Below are 22495 nucleotides of genomic sequence, written 5' to 3' on the forward strand. Positions count from 1 at the left end.
TCACTTGACAGCCTATGTATATTATGGGCATTAGTTGTTGGGATCCGTGTAGAACCCAGTTGACATATGCCTTGACAAATGGCCTTTACCTGGCCGACAGTTAACCAAACGAGTTGTCTCCCTTACATTACAATTGGACACGAATACAGATTCAATTGTTCTCCCGTCAGCCATGTGCTGTGACAAATGGGCAAAACTCCAGGCCTACTAAAGTCTGTACTGTACAGAGTATTTCTACTCCGGGCCTACTACAGTCTGTACTGTACAGAGTATATCTAATCCAGGTCTACTACAGTCTGTATTGTACAGAGTATTTCTTCCCCAGGCCTACTACAGTCTGTACTGTACAGAGTATTTCTACTCCAGGCCTACTACAGTCTGTACTGTACAGAGTATTTCTACTCCAGGTCTACTACAGTCCGTACTGTACAGAGTATTTCTACTCCAGGCATACTATAGTCTGTACTGTACAGAGTATTTCTATTCCAGGTCTACTACAGTCTGTACTGTACAGAGTATTTCTACTCCAGGTCTACTACAGTCTGTATTGTACTGGGCATTTCTACTCCAGGCTTACTACAGTCTGTACTGTACAGAGTATTTCTACTCCAGGTCTACTACAGTCTGTACTGTACAGAGTATTTCTACTCCAGGCCTACTACAGTGTGTACTGTACAGATTATTTCTGCTCCAGGCCTACTACAGTATGTACTGTACAGAGTATTTCTACTCCAGGTTTACTACAGTCTGCACTGTACAGAATATTTCTAATCCAGGTCTACTACAGTATGTACTGTACAGAGTATTTCTACTTCAGGCCTACTACAGTATGTACCGTACAGAGTATTTCTACTCCAGGGCTATTACAGTATGTACTGTACAGAGTATTTCAAATCCAGGCCTACTACAGTCTGAACTGTGCAGAATATTTCTACTCCAGGCTTACTACAGTCTGTCCTGTACAGAACATTTCTACTCCAGGCCTACTACAGTCTGTACCGTACAGAGTATTTCTACTCCAGGTCTACTACAGTATGTACCGTACAGAGTATTTCTACTCCAGGCCTACTACAGTCTGTACTGTACAGAGTATTTCTACTCAAGGCCTACTACAGTATGTACTGTACAGAGTATTTTTACTCCAGGTCTACTACAGTATGTACCGTATAGAGTATTTCTACTCCAGGTCTACTACAGTATGTACTGTACAGAGTATTTCTACTCCAGGCCTACTACAGTATGTACTTTACAGAGTATTTCTACTCCAGGCCTACTACAGTATGTACGGTACAGAGTATTTCTACTCAAGGCCTACTACAGTATGTACTGTACAGAGTATTTTTACTCCAGGTCTACTACAGTTTGTACCGTACAGAGTATTTCTACTCCAGGCCTGCTACAGTCTGTACTGTACAGAGTATTTCTACTCCAGGCCTGCTACAGTCTGTACTGTACAGAGTATTTCAAATCCAGGCCTACTACAGTCTGAACTGTGCAGAATATTTCTACTCCAGGTCTACTACAGTCTGTCCTGTACAGAATATTTCTACTCCAGGTCTACTACATTCTGTACCGTACAGAGTATTTCTACTCCAGGTCTACTACAGTCTGTACTGTTCAGAGTATTTCTACTCCAGGTCTACTACAGTCTGTACTGCACAGAGTATTTCTACTCCAGGCTTACTACAGTCTGTACTGCACAGAGTATTTCTACTCCAGGCTTACTACAGTCTGTATTGTACTGAGTATTTCTACTCCAGGCCTACTACATTCTGAACTGTACAGAATATTTCTACTCCAGGCCTACTACATTCTGAACTGTACAGAGTATTTCTACTCCAGGCCTACTACAGTCTGAACTGTACAGAATATTTCTACTCCAGGCCTACTTAAGTCTGAACTGCACAGAAGGTGTGAGAGGTCTGTGACTAGGTCAGATACACGACGTTGTTGTACCGTGTAGGTGTTATCACCGACCTTAGATAGGAGCTGTATCTACCACCGCGCCACGGTGCAGAAGGTCGGCACATCATCAGTATCAGCCACTACGACTTTGACCCCTCCTCCAGACGCCCAGCCATTGATGTTCAGGGAGAGGACATCGTCTCAGGTTAGTGAATTAGCAATAACTTAATGCTCAGAAACGTTGAAGGCGTATTTTAAATCAAGATCGTTTATGTGCTGTCGTTTTTACCAATTTAAACTTAACGTACATATATATTATATGAATGTTGGGTCTGTATCACGTCTGTATCACGTGTGCATTACAGAGAATATCGACATGGCCAGGTGCATTAACGATAAGAACATGGAATTGTGGTATTATTTCTGCGTCAGTTTGGTTTTCATTGAGGTTATAGTGGTAGAGAGATGTAACATGTTCTAACCATAATGCCGGTCTCAATAAAGCTACCGTAAGTTGAATGCGGTAAGATGATCAAATTATGAAATAAAACCCCTCGATTTTGAATCGGATCCGAGGTAAAACAACACTGAAGGTGAATCATAGTGTGGTCATATTCAGGTTGTGTGAACCACAACGTTTCTGTCTTTTTTTGTAATGCATGTAACATGTTTTGCCGAAATGAATGAAACATATTTTATTGACATTTTGTATTAGAATAAAAACGATAATATCCTTTACGTAATCATAACCAGTCTCAGTTAAAAGCAGAGACAACTGTAAGGTACCGACTTTATCGGCATGTGTTCATGAATCACTATCTAATAGGGATAATACAAGGTGTTCGCGAAACGGTGAGTGTGTTCTGCCCAAAACACATGCGAAGGCAAGGCAAGTGTTCACCTAAACAAACACGGGAACATACTGATTCGGTCACATTTGGCACTGTCCTCCACGTCTACCATAAACATTTTGAAAGCTTTTTTGAGGCCTTGAATGGTGTAACCTTGATTAAACAGCGTTGGAGCAACAGATGTATGTCGGTCCTTAAAATCTGCGCCGTAAGAGCTTGCTCGATAGCACCGCAAACGTTGTGAGATGTGAATCATAGATTTGTCCTGAAATGCATGTATGGTTTACTGACAAAATGTAACATCTACTGACAACATGTAACATCTACTGACAACATGTAACATGCGTGGTCTACTGTGACAACTTGTTCTCCCCCAGGCCGTTCACCAGCAGCTGTAGCAAGGATGAGGAATCTCATTCTCTTCCCGCTTCTTCTCCATCTCACTACGGCAGTTATTGACAACACCGTCTGCTCAACACCAGGAACCCAGGCAAACAGTAAGTCTCCACGCACCTGTGAGTAGCTGTAGCAGTAAGTCTCCAGACACCTGGCAGTAGCTGTAACAGTAAGTCTCCAGACACCTGGCAGTAGCTGTAACAGTAAGTCTCCAGACACCTGGCAGTAGCTGTAACAGTAAGTCTCCATGCACCTGGCAGTAGCTGTAACAGTAAGTCTCAACGCACCTGGCAGTAGCTGTAACAGTAAGCCTCCATGCACCTGGCAGTAGCTGTAACAGTAAGTCTCCATGCACCTGGAAGTAGCTGTAACAGTAAGTATCCATGCACCTCTCTGTAGCTGTAACAGTAAGTCTCCAGGCACCTGTCAGTTGCTGTAACAGTAAGTCTGCACGCACCTGTCAGTATCTGTAACAATAAGTCTCCATGCACCTGTCAGCAGCTGTAACATTAAGTATCCATGCACTTGTCAGTATCAGTTACAGTAAGTCTGCACGCAACTGGCAGTAGCTATAACAGCAAGTCTCCACACACCTGTGAGTAGCTGTAACAGTAGGTCTCTACGTACCTGTCTGTAGCTGTAACAGTAAGTCTCCATGCATCTGGCAGTAGCTGTAACAGAAATTCTCCATGCACCTGGCAGTAGCTGTAACAGTAAGTCTGCCCGCACCTGTCAGTAGCTGTAACAGTAAGTCTCCATGAATCTGGCAGTAGCTGTAACAGCAAGTCTCCATGCATCTGGCAGTATCTGTAACAGTAAGTCTCCACGCACCTGGCAGCAGCTGTAACAGTAAGTCTGCCCGTACCTGTCAGTAGCTGTAACAGTAAGCCTCCATGCACCTGGCAGTAGCTGTAACAGCAAGTCTCCATGCATCTGGCAGTATTTGTAACAGTAAGTCTCGACGCACCTGTCAGTAGCTGTAACAGTAAGCCTCCATGCACCTGGCAGTAGCTGTAACAGTAAGTCTCCATGCACCTGGCAGTAGCTGTAACAGTAAGTCTCCATGCACCTGGCAATATCTGTAACAGTAAGCCTCCACACACCGGCCAGTAGCTGTAACAGTAAGTCTCAACGCACTAGTCTATTTCAATGACATTAAGCTTCCATGCACCTGGCAGTAGCTGTAACAGTAAGTCTCAACGCACCTGTCAGAAGCTGTAACAGTAAGTCTCCACGCACCTGTCAGTAGCTGTAACAGTAAGTCTCCATGCATCTGTCAGTAGCTGTAACAGTAAGTCTCCAGGGACCTGGCAGTAGCTGTAACAGTAAGTCTCCATGCACCTGGCAGTAGCTGTAACAGTAAGTCTCCATGCATCTGGCAGTATCTGTAACAGTAAGCCTCCACGCACCGGCCAGTAGCTGTAACAGTAAGTCTCAACGCACTAGTCTATTTCAATGACAGTAAGCCTCCATGCACCTGGCAGTAGCTGTAATAGTAAGTCTCCACGCACCTGGCAGTAGCTGTAACACTAAGTCACCACGCACCGGCCAGTAGCTGTAACAGTAAGTCTCAACGCACTAATCTATTTCAATGACAGTAAGCTTCCATGCACCTGGCAGTAGCTGTAACAGTAAGTCTCAACGCACTAGTCTATTTCAATGACAGTAAGCTTCCATGCACCTGGCAGCAGCTGTAACAGTAAGTCTCAACGCACTAGTCTATTTCAATGACAGTAAGCTTCCATGCACCTGGCAGTAGCTGTAACAGTAAGTCTCAACGCACTAGTCTATTTCAATGACAGTAAGCTTCCATGCACCTGGCAGTAGCTGTAACAGTAAGTCTCAACGCACTAGTCTATTTCAACGACAGTAAGCTTCCATGCACCTGGCAGTAGCTGTAACAGTAAGTCTCAACGCACTGGTCTATTTCAATGACAGTAAGCTTCCATGCACCTGGCAGTAGCTGTAACAGTAAGTCTCAACGCACTAGTCTATTTCAATGACAGTAAGCTTCCATGCATCTGGCAGTAGCTGTAACAGTAAGTCTCAACGCGCTAGTCTATTTCAATGACAGTAAGCTTCCATGCACCTGGCAGTAGCTGTAACAGTAAGTCTCAACGCACTGGTCTATTTCAATGACAGTAAGCTTCCATGCACCTGGCAGTAGCTGTAACAGTAAGTCTCAACGCACTGGTCTATTTCAATGACAGTAAGCTTCCATGCACTGATCAGTGGTTGTAACAGTAAGACATTTACGAAACCTTTGTTGTAAAAGCAATTGATAGTAATATTTCAGTGGCAATGCAATTTAAAATGTTTTACTATATTTCGTTCGCTACTCAAGCAGCCATTTGTACAGAGCATCGATACGTGCATTTGGCGCGTTGACGTTCGACCAACCCTGTAACCCAATGTCACTATGTGTTGATGTTATCCTGTCCATTGTCACACGTGCTTCCAGTGTTACTTCATCTACTCGTATGATAACAGGATCATAGATGTGGTTAGGGCTAGGGTTAGGGCTAGGGTTAGCGTTAGAGTTAGCGTTAGGGTTAGGGTTAGGATTAGGGTTAGGGTTAGGGTTAGGGTTAGGGTAAGAGCTAGGGTTCGGGCTAGGGCTAGGGTTAGGGCTAGGGTTAGGGCTAGGGTTAGGGCTAGGGCTAGGGTTAGGGCTAGGGCTAGGGACAGGGCTAGGATTAGGGTTAGGGCTAAGGAAAGGGCTAGGGCTAAGGAAAGGGCTAGGGTCAGGGCTAGGACAAAGGAAAGGGCTAGGGTCAGGGCTAGGGATAGGGCTAGGGCTAAGGAAAGGGCTAGGGTCAGGGCTAGGGCTAGGGCTAGGGCTAAGGAAAGGGCTAAGGTCAGGGCTAGGACTAAGGTAAGGGCTAGGGTCAGGGCTAGGACTAAGGAAAGGGCTAGGATCAGGGCTAGGACTAGGACAAAGGCTAGGGCTAGGGTCAGGGCTAGGGCTAGGGCTAGGGCTAGGGTCAGGGCCAGGGCTAGGGTCAGGGCTAGGGCTAGGGCTAGGGCTAGGGCTAGGGTCAGCGCTAGGGCTAGGGCCAGGACTAGGGCTAGGGCCAGGACTAGGGCTAGGGCTAGGATCAGGGCTAGGACTAGGACAAAGGCAAGGGCTAGGGTCAGGGTTAGGGCTAGGGCTAGGGTCAGGGCTAGGGCTAGGGCTAGGGCTAGGGCTAGGGCTAGGGCTATTGAACGGTTGTATCCCACTGCAGTTTTGTTTAGATATTCCCCGGCCAACTGTTCCCTCGACGTTCGAAGTACACGTAGAGTGCATCATCGTCAACAAGAACAGGTCCACTGAGGTGCATGAGTACTTCGCAGAGTCCGCCAAATACGCAGCGGTCCACCAGACCTTATTAGGAGGCCATTTTTACGGCTACTTCGACTACTCAGACAACGAGTTCCTGGGCATAGACCCAGATGCAAGTAAGTAACATTGCAGTGGATGAGGGTGTGAGTGATTTAGGTCCGACTCTACATTGTTTTGGGGTTATATAGCAGCATGGGGTGTCTTTTTGCTGGAAGTGATGTTCCGTCAGGTCGTTGACATGGGTCAAACCTAGGAGCAGGGACATGGTGGTAACAGAACACTCGGGAATAGAACACACACCAGCCTTCTCCTGGCACGGACAGGAGGGGGTGGGGTGGGAAGTGCAACTTTGTATAACGATTGAGATTCAATCTTTATGAGTGAGTGACATTTTACGCCGCTTTTAGCAATAGTCCTGCAATATCAGTAATGTTAGTAAGAGTGAATGTAGAAGTAGGAGAAAGAGCGAGAGTGAGTGTAATAGTGAGAGTGTGATATGTGTGATCATCAGAATGAGTGTGAGCGTAAGTGTGATAATGAGAGTGACTGTGAGTGTGATATTGTTGATGACCGTGAGCGTGAGAGTGAGAGTTAGTGTGAAAGTGTTAATGAGTGTGAGTGTTAGTGTGATTTTGTTTATGAGTGCGAGTGTTAGTGTGACAGTGAGAATGTGTCAATTAAGTTAAAGTGTTAAATAGTGCATGACTGAAACTAGATGGGAAATGTTTCGTTGAAGAACCAACAAACAAACAAAATAAGTGTGACATGTGACGACCTATTGTTCCAGAAACGTGTCAGGTGTCAGACCTGAGCACATCAGGTCAGAGGTTCCTGTTCGGTGTCAACGTCACCGGGGGCGGCGACAGGATCTACTCCGCCGCAGGCGCCCTCCACTTCGGCAGCGGCAGCGTGGAGGTGTACACTGGGAGGGACACGGTCCGGGGCATCAACGTGCAGACATGGTACTCATGTCAATACTGGGCTGGCATGGATGCCACCATGAACGTTACGTGGTACTTCTCAGGTTGGTGCTTTATTGGAAGGATTCGTAAGGAGGGGACCCGTGAAGATCCGGGGTAGAATAGGTCTTCAGTAACCCATGCTTGCCGTAAAAGGCGACTGTGCTTGTCGTAAGAGGCGACTAACGGGATCGGGTGGTCAGGCTCGCTGACTTGGTTGATGCAATTGCGTAGATCGATGCTCATGATATTAATCACTGGATTGTCTGGTCGAGACTCGATTATTTACTGACCGTCGTCATATAGCTGGAATATTGCTGAGTGCGGCGTTAAACAACAAACCAACCAACCAACCAACCAACGTAAGGAGGGCGCATCGAGGGCAAGCTCTGTCGATAGCATTGATACCAAGTTGGACTACTGGGCTTCCATAGATCTCTCAAAACTCTTTATTATTGGTCGGTTTCCACAACGCACCTTACCGGAAGAGGTATAATATTATGGGTATCCAGTCGAAGATTCGTAACATGAGATCAGTCCACAATTTGAACTATCGCTTTTGCAACCTTCTCAGCCGATTCTTCCACTTCCAGGAATGTATAAGGACGGAGAGGCGAAGGCTTTCTGTTGTAATACGGCAATATTCATCCCCATTGGATGTATTAACCATATATGATTATAGTATATTGCTGGGCAAAACAAAGTATACACTTGAAAATTGAATTCGACCATCATCGAAACGTTACCAGGCTGAAAACAGTCGCCGAATCACTGCAAACTTAACGTCCAAAACACAGCCATGATACCCGTATCAAATACATCACCATCAAATAACCATACCTGGTTTGGTTCATTCGTGTGAACCCCCCGAAGTCGGATATGTCGAATCCCCGATTGTGTAGAACTCACTGTCCGGTCCCGACAAACACTTAATATATGCATATTTGAACCTAAATAAGTAAATATGTCTAATTCTTTATCACTTATAATGGTGTAAATACGATAGGGCGTGAAGTATCAAAGTCGGGAAGCCGTTCATTAGAAATGTCGCACACGGATGAGTCGAACTAGTTCCCAGGACTTCGCGACATAGGTGTTTGACTGCATATATTCATATTGTGAAGCTTTTTTCTGGTTTCGCCTGTCGTGATTTTGCTGGAATGTTGCTAAAAGAGGCGTAAACCTATACTCACTCACCCACTGCAGTAAGTAAGGTTGTATGGAGTCTGGCCTTGTTCTTGCAGACCCTAACGAGTGGGACATGGCCCTCAATATCCCCAGCACCCCGGTCAGGGCGTGGGTCAAGGGGACGCGGGGGAACTCCGCAGACGGACCAGCGCACCCCTTTGAACACATCTACGACCTCATACACTTCAAGAACTACATCGACAAATCCGACGCTTTTGAAGTGAGTTTCTGAGTTTTGTGATTTTGAATGCATTACAATAACAACTCATGCCAGTATTATTGTCCATACGTATTACGAGAATGAAGAAGAATGCCTTTCTCCTTGACAATTCATAATCTGAGAAGCTAACTTTTGTATCTGAAGAAAATGCGCCTTTGGTTAACATTGTATGTCTCGTAAGGTAATACATTAGATCGAGTTGACAGACTGGGTGGACAGATTGAGCGGGCGCCATCGCCGCCCCATAGTGTCGAACGTTGCTCATGACGTAAATCACGGGCTTGCCTCTGGAGGCTCAATTATTTACAGGCCGTCGACATGGAGCTGGAGTATTGCTAACTCGACGTAAAACAAAAAACAATTGACACATTCAATGCAAAATCATTATAATCACGTCACCTGACAAGAAGTATTTTTTTATGCCCATTTCTACAGACACCGAGTTTAGTGTCATGTCCGGGCCGGAAGTTGACAAAGCCGTTTCCCGCCATCTCCACAGCATTTTCCTTCACTGCGGAAATCCTCGACACTGTACGGGCCGACGTCCGATTCATGCGGGTCTGTACACAGTATAATAGAAGTCTGGAAAAGTAACCCACACCAAATACTTCCTTTGATATCAACAAATACACAGGAAGGCTTTTCAAGGAAAGAAGTTGAATCCCAATGAAATATATGACCTGATGTTATGTGACCTGACGAAAAATGTGACCTTACGTAATTTGTGACCTGTTGAAATATTACCTGACGTAATATGAGATCATGCGTAATATGTTACCTGACGTAATATGTGACCTGACGTAATATGTGACCTGACGTAATATGTGACCTGACGTAATATGTGGCCTGACGTAATATTTGACCTGACGTGATATGTGACCGGACGTAATATGTGACCTGACGTAATATGTGGCCTGACGTAATATGTGACCTGACGTGATATGTGACCGGACGTAATATGTGACCTGACGTGATATGTTACGTGACGTAATATTTGACCTGACGTGATATATGACCTGACGTAATATGTGACCTGACGTAATATGTGACCGGACGTAATATGTGACCGGACGTAATATGTGACCTGACGTGATATGTGACTTGACGTAATATGAGACCTGACGTAATGTGTGACCTGACGTGATATGTTACCTGACGTGATATGTTACGTGACGTAATATGTTACCTGACGTAATATGTGACCTGACGTAATATGTGGCCTGACGTAATATGTGACCTGATGTAATATGTGACCTGACGTAATATGTGACCTGACGTGATATGTGACCTGACGTAATATATGACCTGACGTAATATGTTACCTGACGTGATATGTGACCTGACGTAATATGTGACCTGACGTGATATGTGACCTGACGTGATATGTGACCTGACGTAATATGTGACCTGACGTGATATGTTACCTGACGTGATATGTGACCTGACATGATATGTGACCTGATGTAATATGTGACCTGACGTGATATGTGACCTGACGTGATATGTGACCTGACGTAATATGTTACCTGACGTGATATGTGACCTGACGTGATATGTGACCTGACGTAATATGTGACCTGACGTAATATGTTACCTGACGTGATATGTTACGTGACGTAATATGTGACCTGACGTAATATGTTACCTGACGCGATATGTGACCTGACGTAATATGTGACCTGACGTAATATGTTACGTGACGTGATATGTTACGTAACGTAATATGTGACCTGACGTAATATGTTACCTGACGTGATATGTGACCTGACGTAATATGTGACCTGACGTGATATGTGACCTGACGTGATATGTTACGTGACGTGATATGTTACCTGACGTGATATGTTACCTGACGTAATATGTTACCTGACGCGTACGTGATGACGCATTGTACCCCAATCGCTGTATGTGGAAGGAGAGTGTTAAATCCCAGTTTCATTAAAAACAGATCTTAGTCCTCGCTATCCCTGAACAAAGATCTGAGGACATCCCATCACGGGTCACATCAGAACGACTTATCATCCAACCATTCAGAACGTCGCTTACCAGATCATGAAAGTGACAGGCGAAATGTGTTTTTCAATCTCTAAATATTTAGCAAAGGGTATTTCGAACGACAGTTACGGTTTTTATAATTATATCCATACAATCTAGGTCATCTATAAGCCATTCCAGAATGTTCTTTTTATCAGTTTTAAAATTTCATTGATCATCAAAGTTCGCGAAAGGTCGTTCTGATATGACCCGCAATGGAATGTCCTCAGATCTTTGAAAGCGATGATGATGATGATGATGATGTTGATGATGTTGGTGATGATGATGATGATGATGTGGTTGGTGATGATGATGATGATGATTATGATGATGATGGTGATGATGTTGGTGATGGTGATGATGATGATGATGATGATGATGATGATGATGATGATGATGATGATGATGATGATGATGTTGATGATGATGATGATGATGATGATGATGATGATGATGATGATGATGATGCCCCAGGAGTGGTATGACGACCAGATGAAGCTGGTGAAGTATGTGTACACTCCCTCCGTGTCCAGCAGCAACGGTCAGTTCGGATATCAGCCTCTAACAGAAATTCACGACTTCAATACCGGTACGTTCAACCGCTTCCCTACAATGTGTGTGAGTAAATGAATCTGTGTAGCCATATTCCGGTAATGTTACGGCGGGGTATCATCTGAGTCCTCGAAGTTACATGCGACGGTTCTTACCACTGCTCCTTGACGTGTTAACAGGGTTGGGATATCGCTTCTTTGAGCAGCAGTTTATTCATAATACTTATCACGACGTGTTAGCTTCATGTGGGACGAAGTGATGCTTGTCAACCTCTTCGATGAACCCCACCTGCAGTGGAATAGTGCTGACAAACCCAGACATATTATCAGCAGGTCCATTACCATAGGCTTATTAAAATCGTAACATCTTATTATTCGTGTTGCTTTTAACAGCCTATATTCTCCAAACAAAGATCTTTTTGTCAAATGGTAACTGGGGCGGTTGCGTAGCCTAGTGGTCAAACCATGGGCCTCGGTTCGATTCGCCGAAATATGCCTGGAATATTAGTTAAAGCGACGTAAAACAGGCTAGGCAGAACGTATCCCTTCTGCCTGACCACGCCCCTTGTGTTCCGTTAGGCATGATGTGACCCCTTCTGTCTGACCACGCCCCTTGTGTTCCGTTAGGCATGACGTATCCCCTTCTGTCTGACCACGCCCCTTGTGTTCTGCTAGGCATGGCGTATCCCCTTCTGTCTGACCACGCCCCTTGTGTTCTGCTAGGCATGGCGTATTCCCTTCTGTCTGACCACGCCCCTTGTGTTCTGCTAAGCATGACGTATCTCTTTCTGTCTGACCACACCCCTTGTGTTCTGCTAGGCATGACGTATCTTCTTCTGTCTGACCACACCCCTTGTGTTCTGCTAAGCATGACGTATCTCCTTCTGTCTGACAACATCCCTTGTTTTCTGCTAAGCATGACGTATCTCCTTCTGTCTGACCACACCCCTTGTGTTCTGCTAAGCATGACGTATCTCCTTCTTTCTGACCACACCCCTTGTGTTCTGCTAAGCATGGCGTATCTCCTTCTGTCTGACCACGCTCCTGGTGTTCTGCTAAGCATGACGTATCTCCTTCTGTCTGACCACACCCCTTGTGTTCTGCTAAGCATGACGTATCTCCGTCTCTCTGACCACGCCCCTTGTGTTCTGCTAAGCATGACGTATCTCAGTCTGTCTGACCACGCCCCTTGTGTTCTGTTAGGCATGGCGTATATAACTGACAACCAGCGAGGAAACTGTACGTGGCAGCTGATCGAGCAAAACAACTTTGACGACGTCGACACCGACCCCTTCAACGTGCGCATCAAGACGGCCAAGCAGTTCTTTCATATGGACGCATCGGGTGTAACATACGAGGGTGTTGTAAGTATTGTTTTGTAGTAGCTTGTTGGCTGTTTAACACCAGCTTTGTGACGGCGATCGAGTCTGGACCATACAAACCAGTGATTGACATCATGATAGTCGATCTTCGCAACTGGGATATGGTGACATGCAACAACCAAGTCAGCGAGCCAGGCCACCCTATTCCGTTAGTCGCCTCCTTCGACAAGCATTGGTTACTGAACACCAATTCTAAACCGGGTTTGCACGGCTGATAAATAGTTGGTCTTCGCACTGGATTAGATGAGGTGATGTCGGGTTAAACGTCGTTGTCAAGATCACTGCACTCATATGGCAAAGTACTAATCCCGCCAATGTCGGTTTTATTTCGTTATCCCGTTGACATACCATATTAGAGTTTAACATTGTTACCCAAACTCAAACCCATAATACTGGCCCTGACCTGACCAGTCCTTGTTTCATGTCCTTAAGATGTGCATTTCATTGTAGAAACTCTCCCGGGGCATCAGAACAGACACATATGTCGGTCGTCGAACTGATTTCCCTGCTGCAAACCCCCTGAACTCGACGTTCGAGTGGCATTTCCTCACGGTAGGTGTATAATGTTGGAGCCCCTGGAACAGCATGTTGTTTATACCACAGCGTCAAAGATTTACTGAATTGGAAACCAGTCATCATTGTGGGGAAACACAGGAACATAAACCCTTATCGATGTTACTCTCGCATTCGAAAACCCGGAACAGCCATAGAGAACAGATGTGCTGAGGGAGTTGGATCACAAGGTCACTCTAGCAGTTAGAACATGATTAGCCTCGAGGTCAAGATTGTACTGCCTTCAAACATGGGGTGCGTTGCAAAGCGCGAATCGCTTACAAGTCGCTTCGTTTTCAAACCAAAATGGCGGCTGACCTTGACAGCGGAACAAGAAATTCTTGACTGGATCAACGAGGAAATGAACAAAGGCAGCTAACACCCAATCACCCTCAGTCTGCTCTACTTCTTCAAAGTAGTCATAAATATATCAGCTCGTCATCGAGCCTCTAGATCTTCTATTACGTTCTTCATTACGTCAAGGCAACCAAGCGGTAGTTGCGCGCTATTTTGGGAGAATGCGTAAGCGCTTCGAACTGTAGCAGACCCCGGGATGAGCGATTAATTCGCTTACTCTAAGCGATTCGTGGCTTGCAACGCGCCCCCGGTTTTCATTACTCGCGTGGACTAAAAGTGAATTTCATCCTTGGCGTGCCCCGCCGTGACATATGTTTACTTTGTCAAAAGGGTAGGGGACAGTGTGAATCATCAAGACATGTCTTCTGATCTATATGGTATTGGCAAATGGAAATGATCCGATCATATCTGCTGGGGCGAAGGCGATAAGATCTAATGGGTTCTAATGATTGGTGTGATGAGATGGTGGCGCACTAGTTCGTTGAAAAGGTCAGGGGTCAAATTCCAAATTTAAAGTTTGTAGCCAACGTCATTGATATCGGACAAAACCACCTCTGTTGTCCAGACATACACGAATTCTTCGAGTCCTGCGTACGCGTCTGTCAGTGATAGTACTAAACTGTGGCTCTGCCATGGGCAACGTGGAGCGCAGTTTCGCCAAACATTGTGATAAAGCTCCGTACCATTACAGACCCACCCCTAAAACGATCATGCTGTACGACGTAAACGCCCATAAAGTGCTCATACGGCGTCACCAAACTCGTCTCTTTGAGAGTGTACCGCGAATCATCAGAAGAACTGGCATTGAAACGTCGATTATCCCAGTGCTGATGTTCCCTACTCAACTGACGCCTCTGATTCAAATGACGTGCAGTAAGTTGTGGTCTGTCACGTGGACGTCGAGCACGCAAATGTCATCTATGCAGATGATTTCGCACCGTCTTGGCATGTACTCTTACACCAGCTGCCTGCTGCTGCACCCTTATCTGAGTGGCAGTCTGCAACCGATGTCTTAATGCCACCCTTCTGACTAATCCGTCCTGGGCTGAAGTTGTTTGTCTTGGGCTTCCAGCGCATGATCAATGTTGTTGCTTCCTAATGATAAAATGTGCTTGTCTTGGAACGTTTGGTTCCAATAAAACAACATCTGCATGCTCACAACCGAGTCTGAGTGATAATGGTAAATCTGGCATACCACCCCTTGCACGTGCTGTCCAAGGTCACGTGCTTTATGATTGTCACAATGTTATGTTTGGGAGCTTGATTTCTTCGGAAATGTTCTTGCAACATAAATCACTTACTTTCATTGCCAGACATTGGTGTCTTTTCCTGTATTTTCACCTCAAAACAAAATACCCCCGATTTCTTTTACGATGTATACGATAAAAACGGCAAAATTAATAACTCCCTTTGTAATTTGTAAACTGCCGGGCCAAAGGAAGCATACACTTGAAAATTATAAGTGACCAAAATATTTAAAACGTTCTCAAAACGTAACGCGGCTGGAAACAGTCGCCGAAAAACTGCAAACTTGGATACGCCAAAACACAACCATGAAACCCGTAACAAATTCTTTGCCATCGAATACCAATTTCTTGTCTATTTAATTTGAAGCCACCATTAAAACTGGTGAAAACTCTTGCCCAGCAGTTTATATTTAAACTGGCCTCTTTCAATCAGTGTGGGTGAACGGCATTTCTACAAGAAACATTACTTGAACTTTTTATGAATGTGCCAGTCCGATTTTAAGATCTGGTTGAATTGAAGGATATATTTCTTCCTGTATATGTTTACCCGAGTAGACGCCACGTCTTGTATTGTGTCTACGTTGTAGAGTGACTACCAGACCATGCAGCAGAAGACCGCGATGTATACTGGCGGCGTGCCAGTGCAGCTCCGCTTATCCATGCCTTCGGTAGGTCAACCTACGTACCTACCTGTGCAGTCAATCTACGTATCTAAGTGCAGTAAATATGTGCAGTCAGTCTACGTATCGAAGTGCAGTAAATATATGTGCAGTCAATCTACGTATCTAAGTGCAGTAAATATATGTGCAGCCAATCTACGTATCGAAGTGCAGTAAATATATGTGCAGTCAATCTACGTATCTAAGTGCAGTAAATATATGTGCAGTCAATCTACGTATCTAAGTGCAGTAAATATATCTGCAGTCAATCTACGTATCTAAGTGCAGTAAATATATGTGCAGTCAATCTACGTATCTAAGTGCAGTAAATATATGTGCAGTCAATCTACGTATCTAAGTGCAGTAAATACATGTGCAGTCAATCTACGTATCTAAGTGCAGTAAATATATCTGCAGTCAATCTACGTATCTAAGGGCAGTAAATATATGTGCAGTCAATCTACGTATCTAAGTGCAGTAAATATATGTGCAGTCAATCTACGTATCTAAGTGCAGTAAATATATGTGCAGTCAATCTACGTATCTAAGTGCAGTAAATATATGTGCAGTCAATCTACGTATCTAAGTGCAGTAAATATATGTGCAGTCAATCTACGTATCTAAGTGCAGTAAATATATGTGCAGTCAATCTACGTATCTAAGTGCAGTAAATATATGTGCAGTCAATCTACGTATCTAAGTGCAGTAAATATATGTGCAGTCAATCTACGTATCTAAGTGCAGTAAATGTATGTGCAGTCAATCTACGTATCTAAGTGCAGAAAATATATGTAGGTCAATCTACGTACCTACGTGCAGAAAATATATGTAGGTCAATCTACGTACCTACGTATAGTAAACATATGTAGAGTCAATCTACGTATCTAAGTGCAGAAAATATATGTAGGTCAATCTACCTAATTGCTATAAATAAATGTACAGTCAATCTACGTATCTATATGTAGAGTCAATCTTCGTATCTATATGCGCAGACAATCAACGTATCTATAAGTACAGACAATCTACGAATCTATAAGTTTAGACAATGTGCGTATCCATAAGTTCAGACAATATGCGTATCTATACATCTATAAGAACAGATAATCAACGCATCTATAAGTTCAGACAATCTACGTGTCTGTATGCAATATATTGTATATAGATATACTTATTCATGCTTTGTTCCAGTACGACATCGACTACACGTACAACATCTACAACTACGTCCAATCGAAGGCCAACCTCCTCAACTGGGACATCAGTGCTTGTTACGGTAACCTGGATAGGAGGAAGTTCGACTTCACTGTCCCAGGTGAGGTGCTTCCTGTATGTGTACGCATGCGCACTGACGTCCTTGATGTGCGGGGCACATCTTAGTGCCGAAATTCGCTGTGTAGTATTGTGTCATTTGAACAGGTTTTCAGCAACCAGTGCTTGTCGTAATGGCGACTAACTTGGTTCAAATGTGCAGATCGATGCTCATGTTGTCAATAACTAGATTGTCTGGTCCAGATTCGATTGCTAGTATGTACAGACGGCCGTTTGTGCTGTACGTGAAACAGGAGAGTTATACTCATCATAAGGACTTTTATTTTGTATCTGTCGGTTCACAAAGTGTTGGTATAAAATACCATGTAGACGGTCGAAATGTTTTGTTTTTTAAAAACAACTAAAATATTTTCACCGTTACTAATGAAAAATGTTTTAACATTGCTGGTTGCCGAAAGACAATTGATTGTTTTGTTGACGTTAGAATAAATATTGTATACGTCTTATTCACCATTTCTGACGAACAGCGGTGATAAAATATAGTCAAAGTGCAAGTGCCCGTGACGTTATTAATTATTGCTAGGTATTTCAGTTCGACAGTAGTAGCGCAGCGATATCGCTTTGTGAAACGGGCCCACATTTGCACCGACTATGATCCTTGCTCTTTCAGCAGCATGGTCACTTTGCTTCACAGGGGAAACGCTCCGACCAGTTGATGTCATGGGCACTCCTTCCATGAATTACGCCGGGAATTGCTGTAGACTGCAGCCGTTGATTTATCCACTCACTCGTAACTGACTCACTTCCGTTCCAGGAACTTATGCCAACCATATTGACGACAACCGAGAACTATTCCGCTATTCCATCTTGCTGTCCCTGATGTCCTATCTCGCCGTATCCCCTCTCAGAATTGCACATCTCAAGGTCAGTATAACACACATGGGAGGCGTGGTTTAATGGTAGTTTTCAGAGTTTTCAGAGTTCAAATGACCTTTTCTTACAGGACACCGGCGTCTGACCAGACATAGATTGTCGGGCAAAGAAGCACATACCTGTGTTTGATAGTTACTAAAACAAGAAATAGTTTTTCGATGATGACGTAAGAGGCTCCTTCATGGATCGGGTAGTAAGGCTAGGTGATGACTGATAGTTCCTAAATAGGTTTGTGATCAAATTGGAATTTGTGTTTAGATTCACATATCATGATACCACGGATAGTCAGGAGTAGTAAAGTCCATATCTTGTGTTCCCCGCAACAATATTGCTGGATTATTGCTCAAGGTTGCGCCAAACCCACCTCCCTAACTCCTCCACGGATAAGTAATGCGTAAGACATGAAATAAACTCTCGTTATTCCAGCTTGTGTTTCAAACTGATGTGCACATTCGGTTTGAGCTGCTAGACACCGCGCCAATGATCGGCAACGTCAAAACCAACGTGACGGAGACTCCCCTGAAGCTGGCTGCTAACCTTCTCGTTGACGCCGTCAACACCAACAAGTTCGTCATCCCTCTCGACTACGACAAGCTGTCGGATGTGAGTATATTTCAAGACTGTCGTGGGGATTGCGGGCTAGACTTTGGGTCAGATCCCCAGTAATCTAAACTGCCATTGCAAAATATGATATACACCCATGCCTGATGGCTGCTCAGATGCGTCCCTTAGCACGCCAGAAACCTATGATTGTCGGTTCGAATCCCGATTCGCCCCGATTATGTTTCTAGGTTTGTCAGCACCATACCCGTGCTCGTGGGTTTCACCATAATGGTAAATGTCCTGCATCACTTTGGGCTTTCCTCCCACATTAAGCTGACACGCCGTGATATAACTGGAATACTGTTAAAAGCGGCGTTAAACCCAACTCACTCACTCACTAAGGTGAATGTTCAAGTGTATACATATATACAGTATATATATTCGGCTATTCGTGTAACTTGAGACTCTGGATATCCTTGTGGTTCTCAACTAACTAACACTACCGTGAACATCCGGGTTAGAAGAGGTTTTCAACAACTCATGCTTGACGTTAGAGGCGTCTAAAGAGCTCGCTGACTTGGTTGATACATGTCATCGTATCCCAATTACCTATATCGATGCTCATGATGTCCATCACTGGATTGTCAGGTCCAGATTCGATTATTTATAGCTCGCCGTCATAAAGCTGGTATACTGTTTGGTGCGGCGTTAAACAACAACAAAAGATATAGCTATTTACAATGCCCTCTGTTGCAAGTTCGATTCCCCACATTAGTACAATGTGTGAAGCCCTTTTTATCTGGCCATCACAGTGATGTGGCTGGAATCGTGCGTAGAACAAAACACACTCGCTCACTGTGCTGTGTTGGGGTTCAAACCGGATTTCTGATTGGCTGGAGAATACCTTCACCACTGTGCCAGACCTTTCAGCTGACGATTCACAAGGCAATGGTTTGATATACAGACATAGAGTCTCGGAACATTTTTACTCGCTGCTTTTAATCATGAGCAGAACGTCAACTCACTATGACGTCCACGTCGGCTTTTTGCGGGAATATTTTAAACAGGGTTAGCAAAGTTACAGAGTTGCATCCCTTTGCCATTCCAGGATCCTCTGGTCGAGGTTCGAATTATTATTATCCTTGTTTTGTCAGCAGCATCCCCATTTTTGAAGTAAACAGGTACGACCCGGATCTTAGTCTGTCTTCCCCAACCAAGCTGACACGACCTGATACAAAGGAAGCACTCTTCATATAGCCCATACCTAGTGATATAATACCCCGTTATTAACTGGGCGTGACCCTGTTCCTTGCAGGTCTCTAGTGTTGTGGCCACGCCCCATTCCATCCGAGAGTTCACCTATGAGGACGAGTTGGCTCCTCCCGTCGAGGGATATACCCCGGGTACGTACATGCTTCACCCCCTGCTGTGTAATCTGTGCTGCGCCATTGAGTGAACGTGGTAACTCACAGAGTAACTGTCCACACCATAAGCTCCTTACATGTAAAGGGAGATCATCAATTTGTCCAATGAATGAGCTGAAACAAGGTACCTGTTGTATGAGAAAGATACACAATAATACTATATGCGTGTACCAGGTAAATTTGATCCAGAGCATCCCGAAGTTTTGCAGCATACCTACCTATTGATGCAAGTACCTATACTTTCATAAAGCGCACATGTGTGACCCAGAAGATAAAACAAATTGTAATTTGCTTGTGGAATCAGGAATGAGAATATGGCACATTTCAGTTTAAATATTGATATCATATTATATAGAAAACAAACAAATCGTGAAAACAAAACTCGTGATTTGATTTACAACAATGATTTCCTGTGTGTGCATGCTACACTGTATCTGATTGTATGTGTCCGGTATGGGCAGGTTACACCATGTGTGATTGCATGTGTCCGGTATGGACAGGTTATACTGTATCTGATTGTATGTACCCGGTATGTGCAGGTTACACTGAATCTGATTGTATATGTCCGGTGTGCGCAGGTTACACTGTATCTGTTGTATATGTCCGGTATGGACAGGTTACATTGAATCTGATTGTATGTGTCCGGTATGGGCAGGTTACACCATATCTGATTGCATCTGTCCGGTATGTGCAGGTTACACTGAATCTGATTGTATATGTCCGGTATGCGCAGGTTACACTGTATCTGGTTGTATAAGTCCGGTATGCGCAGGTTACACTCTATCTGATTGTATGTGTCCGGTATGGACAGGTTACACTGGTAACTGATTGTATGTGTCCGGTATGGACAGGTTGCTCTGTATCTGATTGTATGTGTTCTACATATGCAGGTGCGATGGGCGGCCTGGCTATCGGAATGATAATACTTGGAGGAGGCGGAGGGGCGGGGCTATCCTATCTCTTCTTCAAGTGAGGTGAGAGCAACATGCTTTAGTGACAGTCCCTTTCAACAATTCCAAGTTGTGGCACGGATGCTCATCCATCGGTGGCGCCGCAATTCGTTGTGCAGAGTTGCGTCCCTTAAGCCAGCTAGAAACCTTGGCTTGCTCGAATCCCAGATTTGGTTTGTCAGCACCACAGTTGTTACCGTGTGTGACGTTCGTCACTATGCACCCACATCAAGCTGACATGCCGTGATATAACTGCCACAACTAATATGTGGAGTCTAATTCCGGTGTCAGTCGCCATGATATCCCTGTAAGCGACGTTAAACAATACTCACTCATGCTCGGGTCTTTTTAGTATTCAGTAATGATTTGGTTTCATTTATTTCAGAATATGGAGAAGTAAACGCGCTTCACAGACATGTCAGATTCTCTTCAGGTATTTCATCTTTCAAGCACCAACGTTTTCCACATTCCAAAGGTGCTAAAGTTTTCTACCATCTCACCCTAACACACAAGGTGCCCATATTTGAATGGGAGGACGGCAGGGTAGACCTTTCGAGAAGCTCGCGTTCATTGCGTGAATGTCTCCAATTAAGAAATGCAATAATATGTCAGTACATCGCTTCACGGTTCAAATTCTACCCTACTCAATACTCAGTATATGTATGTTAATATTGTAAAAGAATAAACATATTTTATTGGAGTTTTCTTCGTTTTTCTTCCCATACGGAAATAGTTTGGTGTCGGATGAAAATATTATTTCAGTTTTCAGACTCGCAAAGTCGAGTTTGTTAGATGGTAAGCTCGGAGGCTCAGCATCGCTATCTTTGTCAAGCTTTCTAACTCTTGCTTTGCCAAATGAAAACTCAATAGTTCATAATTGCTCTTGTGTTGCAGCTGATTTATGTAAAGGGAAAACTGAAATGGCAGATGATATATGAACCGGTACTGACAAGATGTCGACATTAGCCAATCAGAAGGCAACTCTCACGTGCTTTACGGGACTAATTGCAATTGGCGACTACGCTTCGAAACATATTTTGACAAATTCTCGATTAAAAATTTGTAACCTGAACAAAAGAACATTCTGGATTGGCTAATGGATGGTCTAAATTTTATGGATTCAGTCGTTAAGCCCGTAACTATCATTCGGAATACACCGTGTTAAACTTTTCGAGGCTGCATTATTGGAAATCAAATTCCGACTGCCCCTTTATGATCTGGTAAGCGACGCCCTGATTGGTTGGATGAAAGGTCGTTCTGACGTGACCCCTAATGGGATGTCCTCAGATCTTTGTTTAGCGGTAGCCAGAACCAAGATCTGATTTTAATGAGATTGACAGATTAAACCTAGAAACAATCGGGGGGAACCGGGATTCGAACGTACAAACATAGGTTTCCGGGGTGCCAAAGGGACGCAACTCTGCACGGCGAATCGTGGCTCCTAAGATGACTGGGTCACGCGTGCTACCAGATATCAAGAGAGGAGAGCGCCCCCTATAATCAGTTGATGCGCGGGTGTGGCACTGCCATCAGCAATATGATTACTCAGCCTACACCAGTGCACAACCGCGGAGTTTCCGTGTAGGAATAGAGGTCAAACGATGCGTGTCCCCAAACATAGTATTACCTTTTAATTTTCAAACCCAGTGGGATTTCCAGTTGCAATTGGTCTCCAGGTACGGATGCAGGAACAGACTCTCCATCAAGAGCAGTGCTGGCGAAACATCTCATTGAAATTAGATTCAAATCC

The 22495-nt window shown here is 44.3% G+C and overlaps 1 protein-coding gene across 2 annotated transcripts; it reads left to right on the forward strand.

Annotated features, from left to right (window-relative positions):
* Positions 1-2036: 2036 nt before the first annotated feature.
* LOC139461248 (uncharacterized) lies at positions 2037-21445 on the forward strand. 2 transcript variants are annotated; one of them, XM_071242887.1, is made up of 17 exons: positions 2037-2110; positions 3134-3253; positions 6390-6593; positions 7265-7501; positions 8681-8844; positions 9280-9402; positions 11353-11467; positions 12633-12793; positions 13262-13363; positions 15555-15635; positions 16815-16938; positions 17710-17819; positions 18255-18431; positions 19687-19774; positions 20686-20769; positions 21131-21148; positions 21199-21445. In XM_071242887.1, the coding sequence occupies exons 2-15, from the start codon at positions 3160-3162 to the stop codon at positions 20766-20768; spliced, it is 1863 nt and encodes a 620-aa protein (XP_071098988.1). In that variant the 5' UTR covers positions 2037-2110; positions 3134-3159; the 3' UTR covers position 20769; positions 21131-21148; positions 21199-21445. The 2 variants fall into 2 exon arrangements, with proteins under 2 accessions (XP_071098988.1, XP_071098987.1); XM_071242886.1 differs by having other exon boundaries at positions 21131-21445.
* Positions 21446-22495: the final 1050 nt, after the last annotated feature.

The sequence above is a fragment of the Haliotis cracherodii genome, unplaced genomic scaffold, assembly GCF_022045235.1.
Source record: "Haliotis cracherodii isolate W230 unplaced genomic scaffold, xgHalCrac1.p SCAF_14, whole genome shotgun sequence".
Taxonomy (NCBI): domain Eukaryota; kingdom Metazoa; phylum Mollusca; class Gastropoda; order Lepetellida; family Haliotidae; genus Haliotis; species Haliotis cracherodii.

Excerpts from the sequence above, each read along its gene's own strand:
- LOC139461248 (XM_071242886.1), top strand. The coding sequence starts at position 3,160 with ATGAGGAATCTCATTCTCTTCCCGCTTCTTCTCCATCTCACTACGGCA. Across the intron at positions 11,468-12,632 it reads AATTCACGACTTCAATACCG|GCATGGCGTATATAACTGAC; the intron begins GTACGTTCAACC and ends GTGTTCTGTTAG. Across the intron at positions 13,364-15,554 it reads TCGAGTGGCATTTCCTCACG|AGTGACTACCAGACCATGCA; the intron begins GTAGGTGTATAA and ends TCTACGTTGTAG.